The sequence below is a fragment of the Saccopteryx leptura genome, chromosome 6 (assembly GCF_036850995.1).
Source record: "Saccopteryx leptura isolate mSacLep1 chromosome 6, mSacLep1_pri_phased_curated, whole genome shotgun sequence".
NCBI classification, from domain to species: domain Eukaryota; kingdom Metazoa; phylum Chordata; class Mammalia; order Chiroptera; family Emballonuridae; genus Saccopteryx; species Saccopteryx leptura.
The window spans coordinates 171,154,594-171,171,782 of record NC_089508.1 but is presented as its reverse complement, the minus strand read 5'-3'; the positions used below and the strand labels follow the sequence as shown (position 1 = coordinate 171,171,782).

The 17,189-nt window shown below is 36.8% G+C and overlaps 1 protein-coding gene across 7 annotated transcripts in view; it reads left to right on the top strand.

The window, feature by feature from the left end:
- The window catches only part of CSNK1A1 (casein kinase 1 alpha 1), a 47,447-nt gene extending 31,161 nt beyond the window's left edge, over window positions 1-16,286 (top strand). For 2 of the 7 annotated variants that reach the window (XM_066343635.1, XM_066343639.1), the window contains 5 exons: window positions 387-465; window positions 1,869-1,943; window positions 5,177-5,283; window positions 6,929-7,041; window positions 8,797-8,846. In XM_066343635.1, the coding sequence (XP_066199732.1) occupies window positions 387-465; window positions 1,869-1,943; window positions 5,177-5,283; window positions 6,929-7,041; window positions 8,797-8,831 (409 nt within the window). In that variant the 3' untranslated portion in view covers window positions 8,832-8,846. Of the gene's footprint in view, window positions 1-386; window positions 466-1,868; window positions 1,944-5,176; window positions 5,284-6,928; window positions 7,083-8,796; window positions 8,847-13,787 lie in introns of those variants that run through there. The other 5 variants (XM_066343632.1, XM_066343638.1, XM_066343637.1 and 2 more) reach the window with 4 other exon arrangements.
- The last annotated feature ends 903 nt before the right edge of the window (window positions 16,287-17,189 follow it).

The following is a 17,189-nucleotide window of genomic DNA, read 5'->3' as shown; positions in this document are numbered from 1 at the left end:
TATATACATGTTTAATTAGGTTTAAAATGTTAATTTATTTTAGCATCCCTGAAGTTATTTTTTATGAGCTTCTACAAAAGTTACAGGTCCTACTCTTTGGTTCTTCAGTCTTTATTAACTTTATTTGGAAAGTTGTGTTTAGCTAAAGCCTTTTTGCTCTTTAAACTTAAATTGCAAGACAGTGTTAGGTTTTATCATTTTAAATCTGATAGGGTTTTATTTAGAGGTAACCCATTATGAACTTTATTACCTTAACTAATTAGGTAACTTCTTGCACAAGACACCAAGTTGCTCTCTCTGCACTTGAGAAAATTTTATGTATCTGGCTTTCTTTCACATGTTTTTCATAGTAATTTCAGCTCATAAATTTATATTTTCTTTTCTAGTCGCCGAGATGACATGGAATCATTAGGATATGTTTTGATGTATTTTAATAGAACCAGTCTGCCATGGCAAGGACTAAAGGTAAACCAGACTCAAATTACCAGTTTTTTGTTTCATTTTAAGAATAAAAGAATTGGCCTGACCTGTGGTGGCGCAGTGGATAAAGCATCGACCTGGAAATGCTGAGGTCGCTGGTTCAAAACCCTGGGCTTGCCTGGTCAAGGCACATATGGGAGTTGATGCTTCTTGCTCCTCCCCCTTCTCTTTCTCTCTCTCTCTCTCTCTCTCTCTCTCTCTCTCTCTCTCTCTCTCTCCCTCTCTCCCTCTCCCCCCCCCGACCTCTCTATAATGAATAAATAAAATCTTTAAAAAAAAATAAAAGAATTTATTTAAGAATACATATTGGATATGATCTTTAAGCTCCCTTTCAAATATGAGGTGTTCTAAAAGTGAATTAACTTTAATTTTACTTTTTATTGGGAAAACAAAATCTAATCCATTTCAGTAAAAATCAACTAGTGGAATTACAGCCATACCTGCAGAACAATATTTTGGAAGAGAGTAAGCAGGTACCCCATTGGTAACCAGCAGCTTTGTCCGGATAGAAGTTCAGTGTGTAGTCATTATGTTGAAGTACATATTCTTTATTTTGTAATTATCCTTACATTTCTTTTATGAGTGTTTGTGTGTTAATGATAAATCTCTAATGCCCTAGAATTAAATAACAATTTGATCACTTTATTTGTCCTTTAAAGGAAAATGTTTCCTGGGTGTTTTTGAGCATCTATGATCTAAGAAATTGTTACATGTTTGTGTGTGGTGTGTGGGTAGCTTTATTCACGATGTATATTTTTCATTGTAAGAATATTTTGACTTAACAGTTATTAATGTCACTAAATGATGGGCAATTTTTTTTTAATTGATCTGCTTATACCTTTGCCTTTGTGTTGACTATGGGTCAGGAAAAATTTCAGTCCTGACCAGTTAGCTCAGTTGGTCTGAGCATTGTCCCATACACCAAGGCTGCAGGTTTGAGCCCCCATCAGGGCATGTACAAGAATCAACCAGTGAATGCATAAATAAGTGGAACAACAGATTGATGTTTCTCTCTCTATCCTCTTCTCCCTCTGTAAACTCAATAAAAATAAAAAGATTTAAAAATAATTTTAAAAAGAAAGATTTCAAATTTTACTCTATTCGTGTTTTACTTAAATCACAAACATCTTCTTTCGTGTTTTTTTTTTAGGCTCTTACTTTCCTGATGGCTAAAATGTTTTCAAAGTAGAAATTCATACAAAAAGTGAACAATTTAAGGAGGGAAATTTAGATCTATTGTACTTTTTTGTGTTTTTTTTTTGTTTGTTTTTAATTCTAAATTATAATCTCTTGAATCTTAAATTTATATTTACGTCTAGTATGTTAAACTAATACCGTTCTCAGTAGTACTGAGTATGTCTATGTGGTTTGATTTCTCTTGTCCATAGGCTGCAACAAAGAAACAAAAATATGAAAAGATTAGTGAAAAGAAGATGTCCACTCCTGTTGAAGTTTTGTGTAAGGTAGGTATGCATGATGAAATTTTTTTTTTTAAACATACAATATTCAGGTACAAAAAGAAACATTTTACTTGCTGGCCTGGAACTTAAACATCCTTTTAAGAGCTAGCCATTTGCCATTATGTGTTTGTTTTATTGCTTCTGATTTGTTTGCGCTCAGTCATCTGTTAAAAAATACAGGAAAAATAAAAGAACAGGCCTGACTAGGTGGTAGCACAGTGGATAGAGCGTCGGACTGGGATGCGGATGACTCAGGTTCGAGATCCTGAGGTCGCCAGCTTGAGCACAGGCTCATCTGGTTTGAGCAAAGCTCACCAGCTTGGATCCAAGGTCACTGGCTTGAGCAGGGGGTGACTCTGTCTGCTGTAGGTCAAGGCACACATGAGAAAGCAATCTATGAACAACTAAGGTGTCGCAACGAAAAAGTAATGATGGATGCTTCTCATCTCTCTCTGTTCCTGTCTGTCTGTCCCTATTTATCCCTCTCTCTGACTCTGTCTCTTTTGTATTTTTCTGAAGCTGGAAATGGGGAGAGACAGTCAGACAGACTCCCGCATGCACCCGACTGGGATCCACCTGGCACGCCCACCAGGGGCGAAGCTCTGCCCACCAGGGGGCGATGCTCTGCCCCTCCGGGGCATCGCTCTGTTGCGACCAGAGCCACTCCAGCGCCTGGGGCAGAGGCCAAGGAGCCATCCCCAGCGCCCGGGCCATCTTTGCTCCAATGGAGCCTAGCTGCGGGAGGGGAAGAGACAGAGAGGAAGGAGAGGGGGAGGGGCGGAGAAGCAGATGGGCGCTTCTCCTGTGTGCCCTGGCCGGGAATCGAACCCGGGACTTCTGCACGCCAGGCCGACGCTCTACCACTGAGCCAACCGGCCAGGGCCTGACCCTGCCTCTTAAAAAAAAATGATGATAATAAAATAAAAAATAAAAGAACAGGTAAACCTTTCTAGTAGAACCTCATGTAATTTCTGAGAAAAAATTAGATTTAAGAATATTCTCTTCATCCTTAAATTGGTGCCAGAAAAGAAAGGCTATCAGCTGTTGTTACACAAGGAGCAGGGAAACAAAGGCAGACAGATCAGAACAATTTAAAATACCATGAACTAGCCGGCGTCTGACAATATATCATATTGTAAATGACAGTTTGAATCAGGCTTATTTCTCTGAAATCTCAAACTTCACAGAGAAGCACTTCATGAGTTTGTGTCATGATGGAAAAACCATTGTTTTTCACAAAAAGAAGACCATTGGTTGTTTTTGGAACAACTGAATTACCTACCTGAAGTAATAAGAAAATAGTATGTAATTATTATAGTTGGGTGATAGAGAGTAGAAATCAGCCTGAGTTGCAATAATATTCTGGAAGGAGGTAAATGGTGATATCTTTGTATTTCCCCACCCCCAAATCTGCTTTCCTAGATCGAGTGGGGTCTGATCTCTTCTGAGATTGCTTGGGATTTGTTTCAAATTATGAAATATATTTTATGTTAATGAGTAAAACGTTCTTATAATTCACCCAAGTAATTTTAAAATCTGTATACTTCAACAAGCAAAACATACTTTCTATAGACTACATTTCTATGCAACAGATTCATTTGGGTTATTGGAAAAGTCAGCCATTTTTACAGGAAGAGAAAGGATTTAGTACAGTCTCTGCTTGTGGACTATGTCTTAATTTTGATGTAGAAATTGTGAACTATACTTCTCTTTTTTGGATTAGTTGTGTTTTTTTTTTTTGTTTTTTGTTTTTTTTTTACAGGGACAGAGAGTCGGAGAGAGGAATAGATAGGGACAGACAGACAGGAATGGAGAGAGACGAGAAGCATCAATCATTAGTTTTTCGTTGAGACACCTTAGTTGTTCATTGATTGCTTTTTCATATGTGCGTTGACCGTGGGGCTGCAGCAGACCGCGTAACTCCTTGCTCGAGCCAGCGACCTTGGGTCCAAGCTGGTGAGCCCTGCTCAAACCAGATAAGCCCATGCTCAAGCTGGCGACCTCGGGGTCTTGAACCTGGGTCCTCTGCATCCCAGTCTGATGCTCTATCCACTGTGCCACCGCCTGGACAGGCGGATTAGTCATATCTAATTGATTCAGGGTGCAGTAAACACAGTGTTAAGTTATTACTAAATATAATGAAAATGTTTTTAAGCTCATGGTCCAGTTGAACTTCTTATTTCACATCTATAATGGTTATGATATTAGTAGTTCTCTGGTTAAGGTTTTGCCTGTTTTCATACGGTGGCAACACATGAAATATTCTACTTGACTTTCAGTTGTGGTTGTTGAACACCACTTGTAATACATGTAAGAGCAATTTCATTCGGTCATTGCTGTTTGCCATTAACACAGACCATGAATACATATTAAAAATTTTTAAGTTTGGTTAAGAGTTAAAAAAAAAAGATGTACAAAATATTTATGGCTTCAGTTTCAGATGTTTACCTGAAAAATAAAATCACGTAAGAGTACTTTGTAAAAATTAAAAATTGTTTACATCAGTACAATCAATATAAGTGTTGCAAATAAATCCATTCTATCTTACCTTGATCTCCTGGATGTGAGAAATTCATCAAAATCATAAGGTTGTATGAAGAGACTTTAACTCACCTCCCTTCATAACGGAGTGGAGATGTAGGGATTTTATCTTAATGCTCTGCGCATTTACATTCCTGATGGCAAAATACTTTTGATGACTAATATCTGCAGCCTTAGAAATGTTTATAAGCATTATTGAGAATCTTTCCTAAGAAACTGAACTTGGTAAATGTTTATGCCCACACATATGATTATTAGTATTTATGCTCTCCTAAATGTCTAGTTATAAGGGACAGGTTAATTATTGTGTATTCATTAGGTCAGCAATTATGCAGCCACTCAGAAGTTTATGAAGAGGCTGGAAGTAATAGAATGGTCTTTGCAATATATTGTTAAGAGAAAAAAGCAGAATATATTATTATTTAAGAACATAATGTAGCAGAAAATACATATTTCCTCTACCAGTATTGAATGATACTGTAATAAGAAGGTAGTCAAGAAGGTGAAATTTTGTTTAATTTTATGAAGATACCAAGTCAATTATTTACTTTCAGATCTCCTGATGGAGTAGTAAACACCCTGTTGTATTTAAATTTTTCTTGTATTTAAATACATTTGTTTTTCTGTCTTGAAATAAGCCTTTCGGGTTTTGCTTTGTTGTGTTTTTTACTTTGTGTTTTAACTCTTGAACTTAGGGGTTTCCTGCAGAATTTGCCATGTACTTAAACTATTGTCGTGGGCTGCGCTTTGAGGAAGCCCCGGATTACATGTATCTGAGGCAGCTATTCCGCATTCTTTTCAGGTCAGTTTTTAAGGTATTTTAAGGGTATAAACTGCAGCCCTGGCCAGGAATCTCAGTTGGTTAGAGCATCATCCAGATTTGCCAAAGTTGTGGGTTCGATCCCCAGTCAGGGCACATACATGAACCAACCAGTGAATACACAGTTAAATGGAACAACAAATCTATAGCGCTCTCCCTCTCTCTCTCTCTCTCTCTCTCTCTCTCTCTCTCTCTCTCTCCCCCTCTCTCCCTCTCTCTCCCTCTCCCTCTCTCCCCTTCTCCCCCCTTGTCTCCCTCTCCCTGTCTCCTTTCCTCCCTCCCTCTTTCTAAAATAAGTAAATAAAGAAATAAAAAGACTGTAAACTCCAGTGGGGGTCATTAGTTAAAGTCACCAAACACTTCTGTTCTGACAAGTGGCAGATTAAAGTGGGCCTATCCAATATGAATAAAAGTTTTGTTTGGCTTTTTTCCATTTGTAGTATAACTGTACTTGAAATTATTTTAGTTTGGGATGGAGAAACCATTGAATCAAGCTCAAAGTAGAATCTAATTTTTTCACAGTGGTTGTATTTCACATTAGACCTAAGTAACATCAGTGACCCTTGTAAGTCTCTAACTGTGGTGCAGAACCTTATTAAATACCAAAATGAAAAGCAAAGTATCAGTCATGTAGTTTTTTTTGTGTGTTTTTTTTTTTGTATTTTTCTGAAGCTGGAAACGGGGAGAGACAGTCAGACAGACTCCCGCATGCGCACTGACCGGGATCCACCCGGCACGCCCACCAGGGGGCAATGCTCTACCCCTCCAGGGCGTTGCCGCGACCAGAGCCACTCTAGCGCCTGGGGCAGAGGCCAAGGAGCCATCCCCAGCGCTAGGGCCATCTTTGCTCCAATGGAGCCTTGGCTGCAGGAGGGGAAGAGAGAGACAGAGAGGAAGGAGGGGGGGGGGGGTGGAGAAGCAAATGGGTGCTTCTCCTGTGTGCCCTGGCCGGGAATCGAACCCGGGTCCCCTGCACGCCAGGCCGACGCTCTACCGCTGAGCCAACCGGCCAGGGCCTCAGTCATGTAGTCTTTGATAGTGTTTAGGCAGACCCAAACTCGGGGGTTCCCTAGGTGTGACCCAGAATTTGTCTTGAAGAGGGGGTGGGAGGATAGTGTACAGGGGTTCAAAATCTTAGTTGAGAAAGCATTAAGAATTGGGGGGCAAACCTCTAGCTCCAGAAAAGTCTTCCCAAGCCACCAGCTTAGATGTCTTCCTTACAAAATTATATTCCCATTCCTACTCTGATTTATTTTAGGAATATCTCTTACTATGATTATCCCCACAAGAGAAATCACAGTATTTTTTGTTCATACTGCCTTTCATTCTCACCCTCTTGCCCCTTTTAAAAAAGTTTAAAGGTACCTTTTGTGTGGGGGGAGATTTATTCTTATCAAATACTACAGACCAAAATGGTGACATTTTCTTTTCAATCGTAACATGTAAAAAGTGAGAGTTAATTTACTGAATAGTTAAAAAATCAATAGGCAAAGAAAACATTTAGAAGTATCACAGCTAAGAGAAAATACTGATTTCCTTTTAAAGGACTCTCATTGTCTTGTAAGTTTGAGAGTGTATTAAACTAGAGTCTAATTGAAGGAATAACATACAATTGTGTATTTTCCAGGACTCTGAACCACCAATATGACTACACATTTGATTGGACAATGTTAAAGCAGAAAGCAGCGCAGCAGGCAGCCTCTTCAAGTGGGCAGGGTCAGCAGGCCCAAACCCCCACAGGCAAGCAAACTGACAAAACCAAGAGTAACATGAAAGGTTAGTAGCCAAGAACCAAGTGACGTTACAGGGAAAAAAATTGAACACAAAATTGGGTAATTCATTCATTTCTAACAGTGTTAGATCGAGGAGGTGGTTTTAAAATACATAAAAATTTGGCTCTGTGTTTTAAAAAAAAGACGTCCTTGGAAAATTTGACTACTAACTTTAAACCCAAATGTCCTTGTTCATATATATATGTATATGTATTTGTATATACATATATGTGTGTATATTATATCATTTCTCTTGGGATTTTGGGTCATTTTTAACAACTGCATCTTTTTTACTCATTCATTAACTCTTTCCAAAATAAACATTTGGTGTTGGGAATATGGTATAATCAATCAATCCAAAATCCTAGACCTAACACTTGTTGATTTTTAATAATGAAACTGGTTAGCCATGATGTCTTGACTTTCAGACTAACAGTGTTGAGAATATTTTCTGCATGTTAATGCTTTAGCATTTAAAATGAAAGATTGTGAACATGATCTGATTTCAAGAGGTGAGTCTGGCATTGCCCCCAAAGTGTCTATCTTCTCAGTTGTAGAGCATCTAGTTCATGTCCTTAATGCTCAAATAACTGAAAAGTTTGGCACGTCTTCCCTAGTCAAAAAGAAATCTCTTAGTTGATATTTAACATGTGTTCTTAATTTCAGAATGATATTTTTTGGCTTTATTTTTTTAAATCTTGCTAATATTCAGCATCTAGGAGTCCAGTGTGGAATTGAATTTTGGAGTTAGGCCTTGTAATTGAAAAGAATCTGGGGCAAATGCCATTGAACTGCTAGTCTGTTTCTTCTGTCTTTCTCTGGTGCTCTTGGTGCTGCAGGAGTAGACCTGTCCGGCACAGCGCTGTTGCTATACAGTTCGACTCTTGCGTTTCATGTTTTTTGTTTTTCTTTTCTCCTTTCTGGGGCTTACCTCCTAATACCTGCCTACTTTCTAGAAGTGGTGGGCAGGTCAAGTTTGGTGTTTGGTCTGTAATGATTGAATTTCTGAATGACTGCTCTAGTCTGAACTTGGTCTTCTTTGATCCATATTTTTAGTGTTGTTTACACTATTTTGTAATATTGAAATAGGCTCTAATTTGAGGATACTTTACAAGAAGTATAATTAACTGGTGTCATCCTCATCCCAGCAGCTCATCTATTAGGAATGAAGTTGAGATGCTTCCATGTTTCTGTATTAGGGAAGGATTCAGACTTGAAGGTCTAATGTAGTGAGGGTTCTTAGATGATCAGGTTTCAGCTCAGGATAGCAAACACTAATGCTTGCCTACTGCTCTGCCTGTGCTTCTCAGTTGGGACTTAATTGCCCCCTTTGAGTGTTTTAATCATTGTATTACTAATCATAATGCCAAAAAGTAGAAGAAATGGCTCTGCCATTTAGGTAAGACGACATCAAGTCTACACTGAGGAGTTGTTACACCTGACACCTATAGTAAATTTCCTTTTCCTCACAAAATGAAACCAGTTTTTGCCTAAAGCTAGCTGGGATAATAGGATCGTCATGAGTTGCAGAATGATTCTTTTTTTTTTCTTTCAGTTTCTAGAACTAAAATTAGAAGTCTCAGCTGACCTAGAACATTTCACTTCAGGCATTCAGCAGCCTTCAGAAAGAATTTTACCTTATTTTGAGCTAGTTTTGTTGTAGTTTACTATGTTTCTTACTCAATAAACAAGAAGAATTTTTGTCCTGCCCTGCCCTATCCAGGTCTCAAAGATGAGAAGTTGGATCCACTGAATTAGTATGTTTCCTTGGGGGGGGGTGACGAGAAATAAACTTAAATTAAATCCTTACTTTGTATTGTAGCTATTTTTCATAAAAGCAACTTAAAATCTTATGAAACTCTAATAGTATTATTTGACACAGAAGCTATACTAATTATTACATTCAAATAGACTTGTAAATTTTTGAAAACTTGGACTTTTTCTAAAATATATCACATATTATTGACTACTTTCAGAGACACATATATATCCAGGCAGTATAATTTGACTCCATGCAAGGTATTGCTTGTTCCTAAAATATCCCACTCCACACAGAATACAGACAACAAAATTCTTTTTGATTTTTGACTTCTTGAAAACATTTATTTTGAATATAGAATTTAGTGTCCCAAGCAAATGTTTTACACGAAACCCCTTCCATATAAAGCAGTGATAACTTTTACTGGGTTTGAGGGTGGCATGAAATGAGCATGGGCAACCCATTCCCCTAACCTTCACTCCCACCTCATTTTCTCAGTCATCCATTAAGAAATCTGTGAACTCTGGAGGCCAATCTGGATTGCTTAGTCCTGATTCCAATCTCTCATAAGGGTGTTTAAAAGATACAGTTTTTTATTGAAGAAATAGCTTGTGCAGCTCAATGATTTATAGACTCCCAGGAATCCTTTCAGTGGTGCTGAAAAACACATTACCTTTTCTAATCAAAATTTTAGGTGGTGCTTTTTAAATAACATGTCATTTGTTATGCACAGAGTTACATTTTCAGAGTTTTTTACATTGAAGAATTCAGTTTCTTAAATGAATCTTCAGCAACTAGATAACTATGTCAGGAATATTTATTTTATTTGTTCCTGGAAAATTTTCTTAAGTGGCATTCACTAGTATATTATATGTGATTATTTTTATTTTTGAAAAGTCTGTATCTAATGTTTCTATTCATGGAAGGCTATATAATAAGTTATTTTTGCAATTCACTAAAAATGTCCATAGACTTTTTAAAGTCTGACTTAATTCAGCTAAGACATCTTTTTATATGTAATATAAATTACTTTTCTAAAGGAAAGATCTTTTGAAGTGTTCTGTTCCAATGCCTATCAAGAGAATAAAAGTAAGAAACAAAGTGTTTCTCCTAATGCCCACTGTGCTCTGTCCCAGTTTTCAGTGCTCAGGTGCCACATGGTTGTAATTACTGTTTTTATGCGTGTTAAAAGAGAAAAATAAAAAAGTCACATTGATACACTTCCAAATTTGTTTCACTTCCTTTTCAACTATATGTGATTATCAGAAAAGAAATTTTCAAGACATTTAATAAGTAAAGGAAAAGGAAATAGTTTTAGAACACTCACAATCCAATTAAATTCATCATTTCTTGACTTAAGGACAGAGATGGGAGAATTTCGGAAGGTTGTGAAACCAAAGGTTGATCCTCACATAAGTCTGCTATTCTCATCATTTTAACCCATTTAACTGTTCGCTACTCCAGCCATCAATATTAAACATAGTATTGTCATAAGTACCTGAATGTTACATTGTTAGTGTTCAAGAGATTAGAAATAGTTTTGTATCACATCCTGCCATTACCATGGTCTTCCTTGAATTACCTTCCAGTATTTACTGGGCTTCACCTACCAGTTATGTCTAGCTTAACATTTTCTGACTTCATCAATTGCTGCTAGGAACGTGGCTGGTCACTTAGCAACGTGTAACCCAAATCACAGGGGAAGACCTTGAAATATCTGGAGCAACTGCTCTGCTCTGAAGGCTCTCAGTTCAAAGAAGACCAAGGAGCTGCATCTGCTTGATGAAATTTTTGTCAGCTTTTTTCACTGTGGACAATGAAGCTGGAGAGAAAAGAACTAAATTACCCAAGAGGAAATGAAGATGTGTGTGCAGGAATTGATTTGTGATTTTAAGCCCTCATCTTCAAGGCTTGTGGGACCTGTCAGACTTGGCACCTTGTCAGATTGTCTGGATGGTACAACAGTCCAGAAGAGTACAGTGTCGCCGTGACTCAGTGCTGTATAATGCAGACCATCTACCGGTTGGGGAAGAAATCAGTTGTAACAGGTATTTCAAAATTCAGCAACCTCAGAAATCTGTAGCAGAATTAATTCCATGATAGGGAAGACGAGATCAGATCATCAGTCTGTTTCTTAATGCAGTTAGGAATGATGTGTACCTGCTATACCTAAGTTACCATTTATCTTATTTGTAGTGGTAAAAATAAAATCTATTTCTTTTTCTAATTCTTTCTGTGGAGAAGGAAGAGTTATTATAGGTTTTTTACTTCAACTTTTATATTGCCGATCTGCTTCAAAATTCTGTCATCTTGATTCTGATTCTGTGACCAAAAAACTACACAAGCGTGTTATAGGAAAAATTAACTAATATAAATAGCATTGCATAGTGATGAATATGAATATTTATTTAAAGTTACTTTTTAAAATGTCTTATACTGTGAAAGGATTTTATATTTCAAAAGCCCATCATAAACTATTATTACACAAATACCCCTGTGAACTAGTTTGTGATTCTATCAAAAAAAAAAATGTCAGAGACTTCTGAATTTAATTCACAAATAGGAGCAGATCCATACTTTTCACATTAAGGGATAGAATCTCCTGGTTAGTTATATAAAAATAAACATTTCTTTCCTTTTGCAGATTTGAAAAGAAACTTAAATGTAGCTATTAGCTTCTGAATCTGTCACATTAATCCCCTTACCCTGTTTTAACTTTTTTTTTCTCTTCTTTTCAGGAACAAAGGGATCCACTTTTTATTTTCGCTGTTGCAATGAAACTGTGGTTTTGGACTTTTAAAAGCCAGGAGACACCACCTGAACTGCAAAGTAAAAACCGAGCACTAATGTACAAGAATACTTATTAGTACTGGAAGACTGAATGTTGAGTACTCCTGGATGCTCCTATTGAGATTTTTTTACTGAAAATCTTCAGTAATATCTTAGGACAATTCACTGGAGAAACATTGATCAGCGTGTCCTACCTACCTACCTACCACTGGCTGGTCTGAAGAGTTCAATCTGGATTCAACTGCTGCATTCCACAAGGAATATTGATAGGCTAGCCTTTGACCAAACCATAAACAATTGTGATCATTAACTGACCCAGCAATTCTTCAAATCAGATTAAAAGATGAATAGATGAAGTCCTTACCTAGATATAATTTTTATCTCTGTTTAAAAGACATAAGAGTTTTTAATATTTTGACTTCATTGTAACTTAAATTTCCTTTTTAGTCTGTTAGTGCCAAGTTTCCATTTAAAGCTGCTTGGATATTCAACATAGTAATTATTTAATATAATTCTGTAAACAAGCTATGATAAAGAAAACCTAACAATTTTAGTAGTTGTGAAAACTTTTTTTTTTAATCATATTTAACAATAATTGCAGTACTTAAAACCAGATACTCATCAGGGTAGAGGTCATTCCTATTTAGGTAGCCCATAGTTTTAATTTGCTTGCAAATAACTATTTTAAAATTGGGATTAGATTATAGAATATGGTCAGATTTTAAAAATCGAATTCAGGTTTGATTTGACAGCTGTTCTTTTAAGGCTTACTGCTCATTCTATTTAATGATATTTGTCATACAGATAGTATGCCTTGTAGTGAAGTACATTTTCAGAAAGTTTTTATCCTTTTATTTTTGGAATTTGCTTCATGAGCAGTTCTTGGGACAGGTAACAAAGGCCTCTTCTGTACCTAGCCTTGTGATGGGCACTATGGAGAGACAAGGAAGTATACAGCACTAACATTGAGCCTTAGCACAATGTGTTTATTAAATGAATGAAGATGACCTCTGCCCTCAGATGAAAAACGGCTAGTTAACAAGTGAGAGAATATTTACCATGAAACAGATTGACAAAAACATGCTTTGGGCTAAGAAAGTGAGAGATCAGAGTAGGATAGAATACGCTACCACTAGGGTGGCTGTAAGAGTTTGAAAGGGGCATGGATGCCTCAAAGGAAAAAAGGCATTGATGGAGCTTTCATGCTATTTCTGGGAGATGAGCATATTTCCTTTCTGACCTCAGCCATAGGTACATTGACCTGAATTCCTGTATTCAAACGTACCTTTGCTGAGTCTAATTGTGGCTGAGGGAGCGGAGTGTTTGCAGGGTGGGAAAGCTTGAGAAGTAAATAAAGCCCAAAAATGCAACTCATTTACATTTTCAAATCAGTGATAACACCTAACCTTTTAAATGTAACTGGTGGAGGTAAAGAATTTTTAAAGGTCTGAGGTTTCTGTATAAAAATTATACTTAATCAGTTTTTTTTGTTCAGTGACATAACTCAGATAATTATGCCATGAATACATTTTTTAAAACACTAACTGCCTGACCACAGTGGTGATTCAGTGGATAGAACATCAACCTGGGATACTGAGGTCCCAGGTTTGAAACCCCAAGGTCGCTGGCTTGGCTTGAGTCCCCCTGTCAAGGCACGTATGAGAAGCAATCAGTGAACAACTAAAGTGACACAACTATAAGTTGATACTTCTCATCTCCCTTCCTGTCTGCTTCTCTCTCTCTTGCTTTAAAAAAATATATATATTAAGTTCCTTATTTGTAATAGTTAGACCAGTCTATTTTTCATCCATTTGACAAATAGTTGAACACAATATACAATATTCTAGGTACTAGAAATACTGAAGTAAACAAAACAGGCTTATTGGAATTAACCACTATTTCTGTAGATTGAGAATTGAGTGCTGACTGGGAGGCCTGCGTTCACTGTGCACACTCCTACCTAGAAATACTCCGAGCAGAAAAGTTTCTTGTTTTTCTGGTTTAAAAAATTGAGCTAGTGATTTTCAAACAAATGAAAATCACATGAGTCACAATCTAAAGTAGTTATTGGCCCAACTCTACCCAATTTTCTTATTTTGGGTATAGCTTAAAATTTTTCTTAACTTGGAATTTTAACCATCTTTTCTGTTTTATTTTTTGGACAGGTTTCTAAGCATGAATCAAGGAACAGAAGAAGCAGTGCAGATGACCGGAGCAGCATTTGTTTCTCCCCTAATCTAAAAATTTTAGTTCATATGTACACTAGCCAGTGGTTGTGGACAACCATTTACTTGGTGTAAAGAACTTAATTTCAGTATAAACTGGCTCTGGGCAGCGTTGGTGATGCCGTGTCCCGAGTTGTAGCCGCTGTAATTGTGAATATTAACTCAGATAGTGAAACATGGTGTCCAGTTTTCTATTGCATTTTTTCAAGTGGAAAAGTTCACTGAATGGTTGACACACAAATTGGTGGAGAAATTGTGCATATGCCAATTTTTTGTTAAAAAATCTTTTACTTTGAACTATACTGCTTTGAGATCTCATTTCAGAAGAACGGCATGAACAGTCTTCAGCCACAGTTGTGACAGTTGTCAATGCTCACAATTGTGCATTCTTAGGGTTTATCCATCCCTGGGGTTTGCAAGTTGTTCACTTAAAACATTCTTAAAATGGTTGGCTTCTTGTCTGCAAGCCAGCTGATATGGTAGCAACCAAAGATTCCAGTGTTTGAGCATATGAGAGACTGCCTGCTTACCTGTGCTAGAAATAACAGCATCTAAAGTGAAGAGTTTAAGAAAAACTTAGTGACTACTAGATTATCTTTAGGACTCTGCATTAACTATAATGTTCTTGATATTAAAAAAACCATATTTGTCACAGAAATTTAGTTAACATCTTAAAACTGAACATGTATGTATGTTGCTTAGATAAATGTAATCACTGTCAACATCTATATGATCTGGGATTTTGTTTTTATTTTGAAATGGGAGCTTTTTTGTTTACAAGTTCATTAAAAACTAAAAACTTTCTGTAAGGAAATGAGATTTTTTTGAAATAACAACAAAATGCCTTGCTGACTCACTATGGAATCAAAATCTCCCCAATTTTTTAATAGACTACTTCAAGCCATTTGTTACATAATACTCCTTTGCAAATCATTTTAGGTTTGGTGTTATAATTTTCCTCAAAACTTTTTTTAATTTAAAAAGATTTTTTTTTTTTTTTTTTGGTCTGGAGGAGAAAGGCATTGTTCTGTTTTTTTCTTTTTTTAATAACTTGCAGGCACAAATACTCAGTACTGCCGCGGCTAGGACTTGGTATTGTAACTCCTGCAGCCTCAGACTAACAGCCAGACTGATTTTGAGTAAGAATGAAAGTGTTAAAGGGTTTAACCACAGAATGAGGTTTTCCGTTAAATTATGTCTATTAATTGGCTTTGAGCAAATTGACTCTTAACCTTGGAGAACATCATACCACATGAAGTTCATGTATTGCTGACCCTTCCTAGCCCACCCATTTCTGTTAAGTTTTCTGCTCTTCCTCTCTCAATCTTAACCACTGTTTTCTTTTTCTGACCCAAGAAAAAGAAAGATTTACTGACCATAATTTTTAAAATAGGGTAATTTATTTACTGATAGCATGTAAGGATAAATTTCAAAGAACTTCGATCTAAACATGCTGCCAAGAGCCTATCGTGTAAAAGTGTAGGTATTTTGTAAAATAATCTTGAACTGTAAATTGACACTAGTTTGGTCAGATTGTGTCAAGCTTAATTTTTCTTTTTTTTTTCTTTCTCATTTGAAAACTATTTTAGCAATAATTAACCGTGGTTTCTACATTCTGCCACTAAAGGATATATTAGCACCGTGATACTGCAGAAACTGATGAGTGTGGACTTCTGAGGCAGGCAGCTTTGTTTCCTTTCCACCCACCTGTCAGTTAAGGTATCTGTTTCTTGACTAATAAACCCTTTGATACTTTTAGCCAGAAATCAGTCTCATAAAGCTATTTTTGAGTATAGTTTGTGTAAAATAAAAATGTTTAGCTTTGGTAAGAACTTTTCCAAGCTGAACTCCCTCTAGCAAGATATTTTTCAGTGCTTTTATTTACTATGCACTTAGACTATGCACTTTTTCTGAAATATTTTTGTAACACTTAACTTTTTTGTATTTTTGCCATTTGAAAAGGTTGTGGTGTAGTTGGTCTGTAATTAAGTTGCAGATTTATAACTGCTGTTAGCTTTGTAAATCAAAATATAGGTGTTTCTGCCCCGGTGTATCGTCATTCCACCTGCAGCTGGAGCTGGGATCCCACTGTTCTTCTAGCTACCATTCATTTTCTTCACAGTTCACAAAAGAAGAATGTGAAATTCAGTGAATGCTGTTTACTAATCCTGTTGGGAGATGAATCTCATTTCACCAAAATTAAGTTATGTTTTTCCACTAAAATGATACAAGTTGAAGACATCACTCTGAAATTGGAAGACCTCACCACTTAAGGCTCCACAGTGGCTGACTGAGCTGAACTCTAGGTTACTACTATTTACTTTGTTCGCCCATGGGGGGGGGGGGGATGCAGTTTTTTTAATGTTGGGAGATGGCTGTTGAATGTCTCTGTTTTGGGAAGGTATAACAAGAAAATAAAAAAGAATATATATGAAGGGAGAGGCTGGTTATCTCCTCCCATACGGTTGTGTTCATGCTCCTAAGGCCTACAGATGGAATTGGGGGTTGCTTTGATCATTTTTCATCAACAAATAGAGATTTTTCTATTTCTACCAGTCCTTACAGTACTACTATTAAATGCTCTAAGCAGAGTATAAATAGTTATAAGCTTAATTTTATTATAATAAAAGAAAACAGAAGGATTTTAGAACCAAAGCCAAGGAGCTAGTTTTCCCTAATGTTTGCTGAACTATCAAGAATAAGGTCTTGTAACTTGAGTTGAGTGGGAATTCTAAGAAGGTCCTGCAAATCCAGCAGTAGTCTGAGTTAACTTCGAGCCAACATGCAGGAATATTTTAGATGTTCTGTTAATTTTTAGTTTTTTCCTTTTTGTTGAATTTATTGGGGGTGATACTGGTTAACAAAATTATGCAGGTTTCAAGGGCACAATTCTACAACACATGATCTGTACATTGTATGTTCACCCTCCCATCTGTTTTGTGGTGTTTTTTTTTAAAGATGAAATATAACTTTTTTAAGTACTTTATTAATTTTTCAGAGGGGGGGGAAGAGGAAGAGAGTGAGAGAGAGGAGGGAGGAGCAGGAATCATCAACTCCCATATGTGCCTTGACCAGGCAAGCCCAGGGTTTCGAACCGGCGTCCTCAGTGTTCCAGGTCAACGCTTTATCCACTGTGCCACCACAGGTCAGGCCCCATCTGTTTTTTAAACAGTGATAACCATGGATCCAGGATGTTAGTGAGGTAAATTGTTAAAACAGATAAAAGAATTTTATGTATCTCTGAACTCCTGTCGCCTTTAAAGTGAGAATGAGTGACTACTTTCTTTAATGGAATTACTATTACAACATTTTGGGGATTTTTCCCTCCAAAAAAATTTTTTT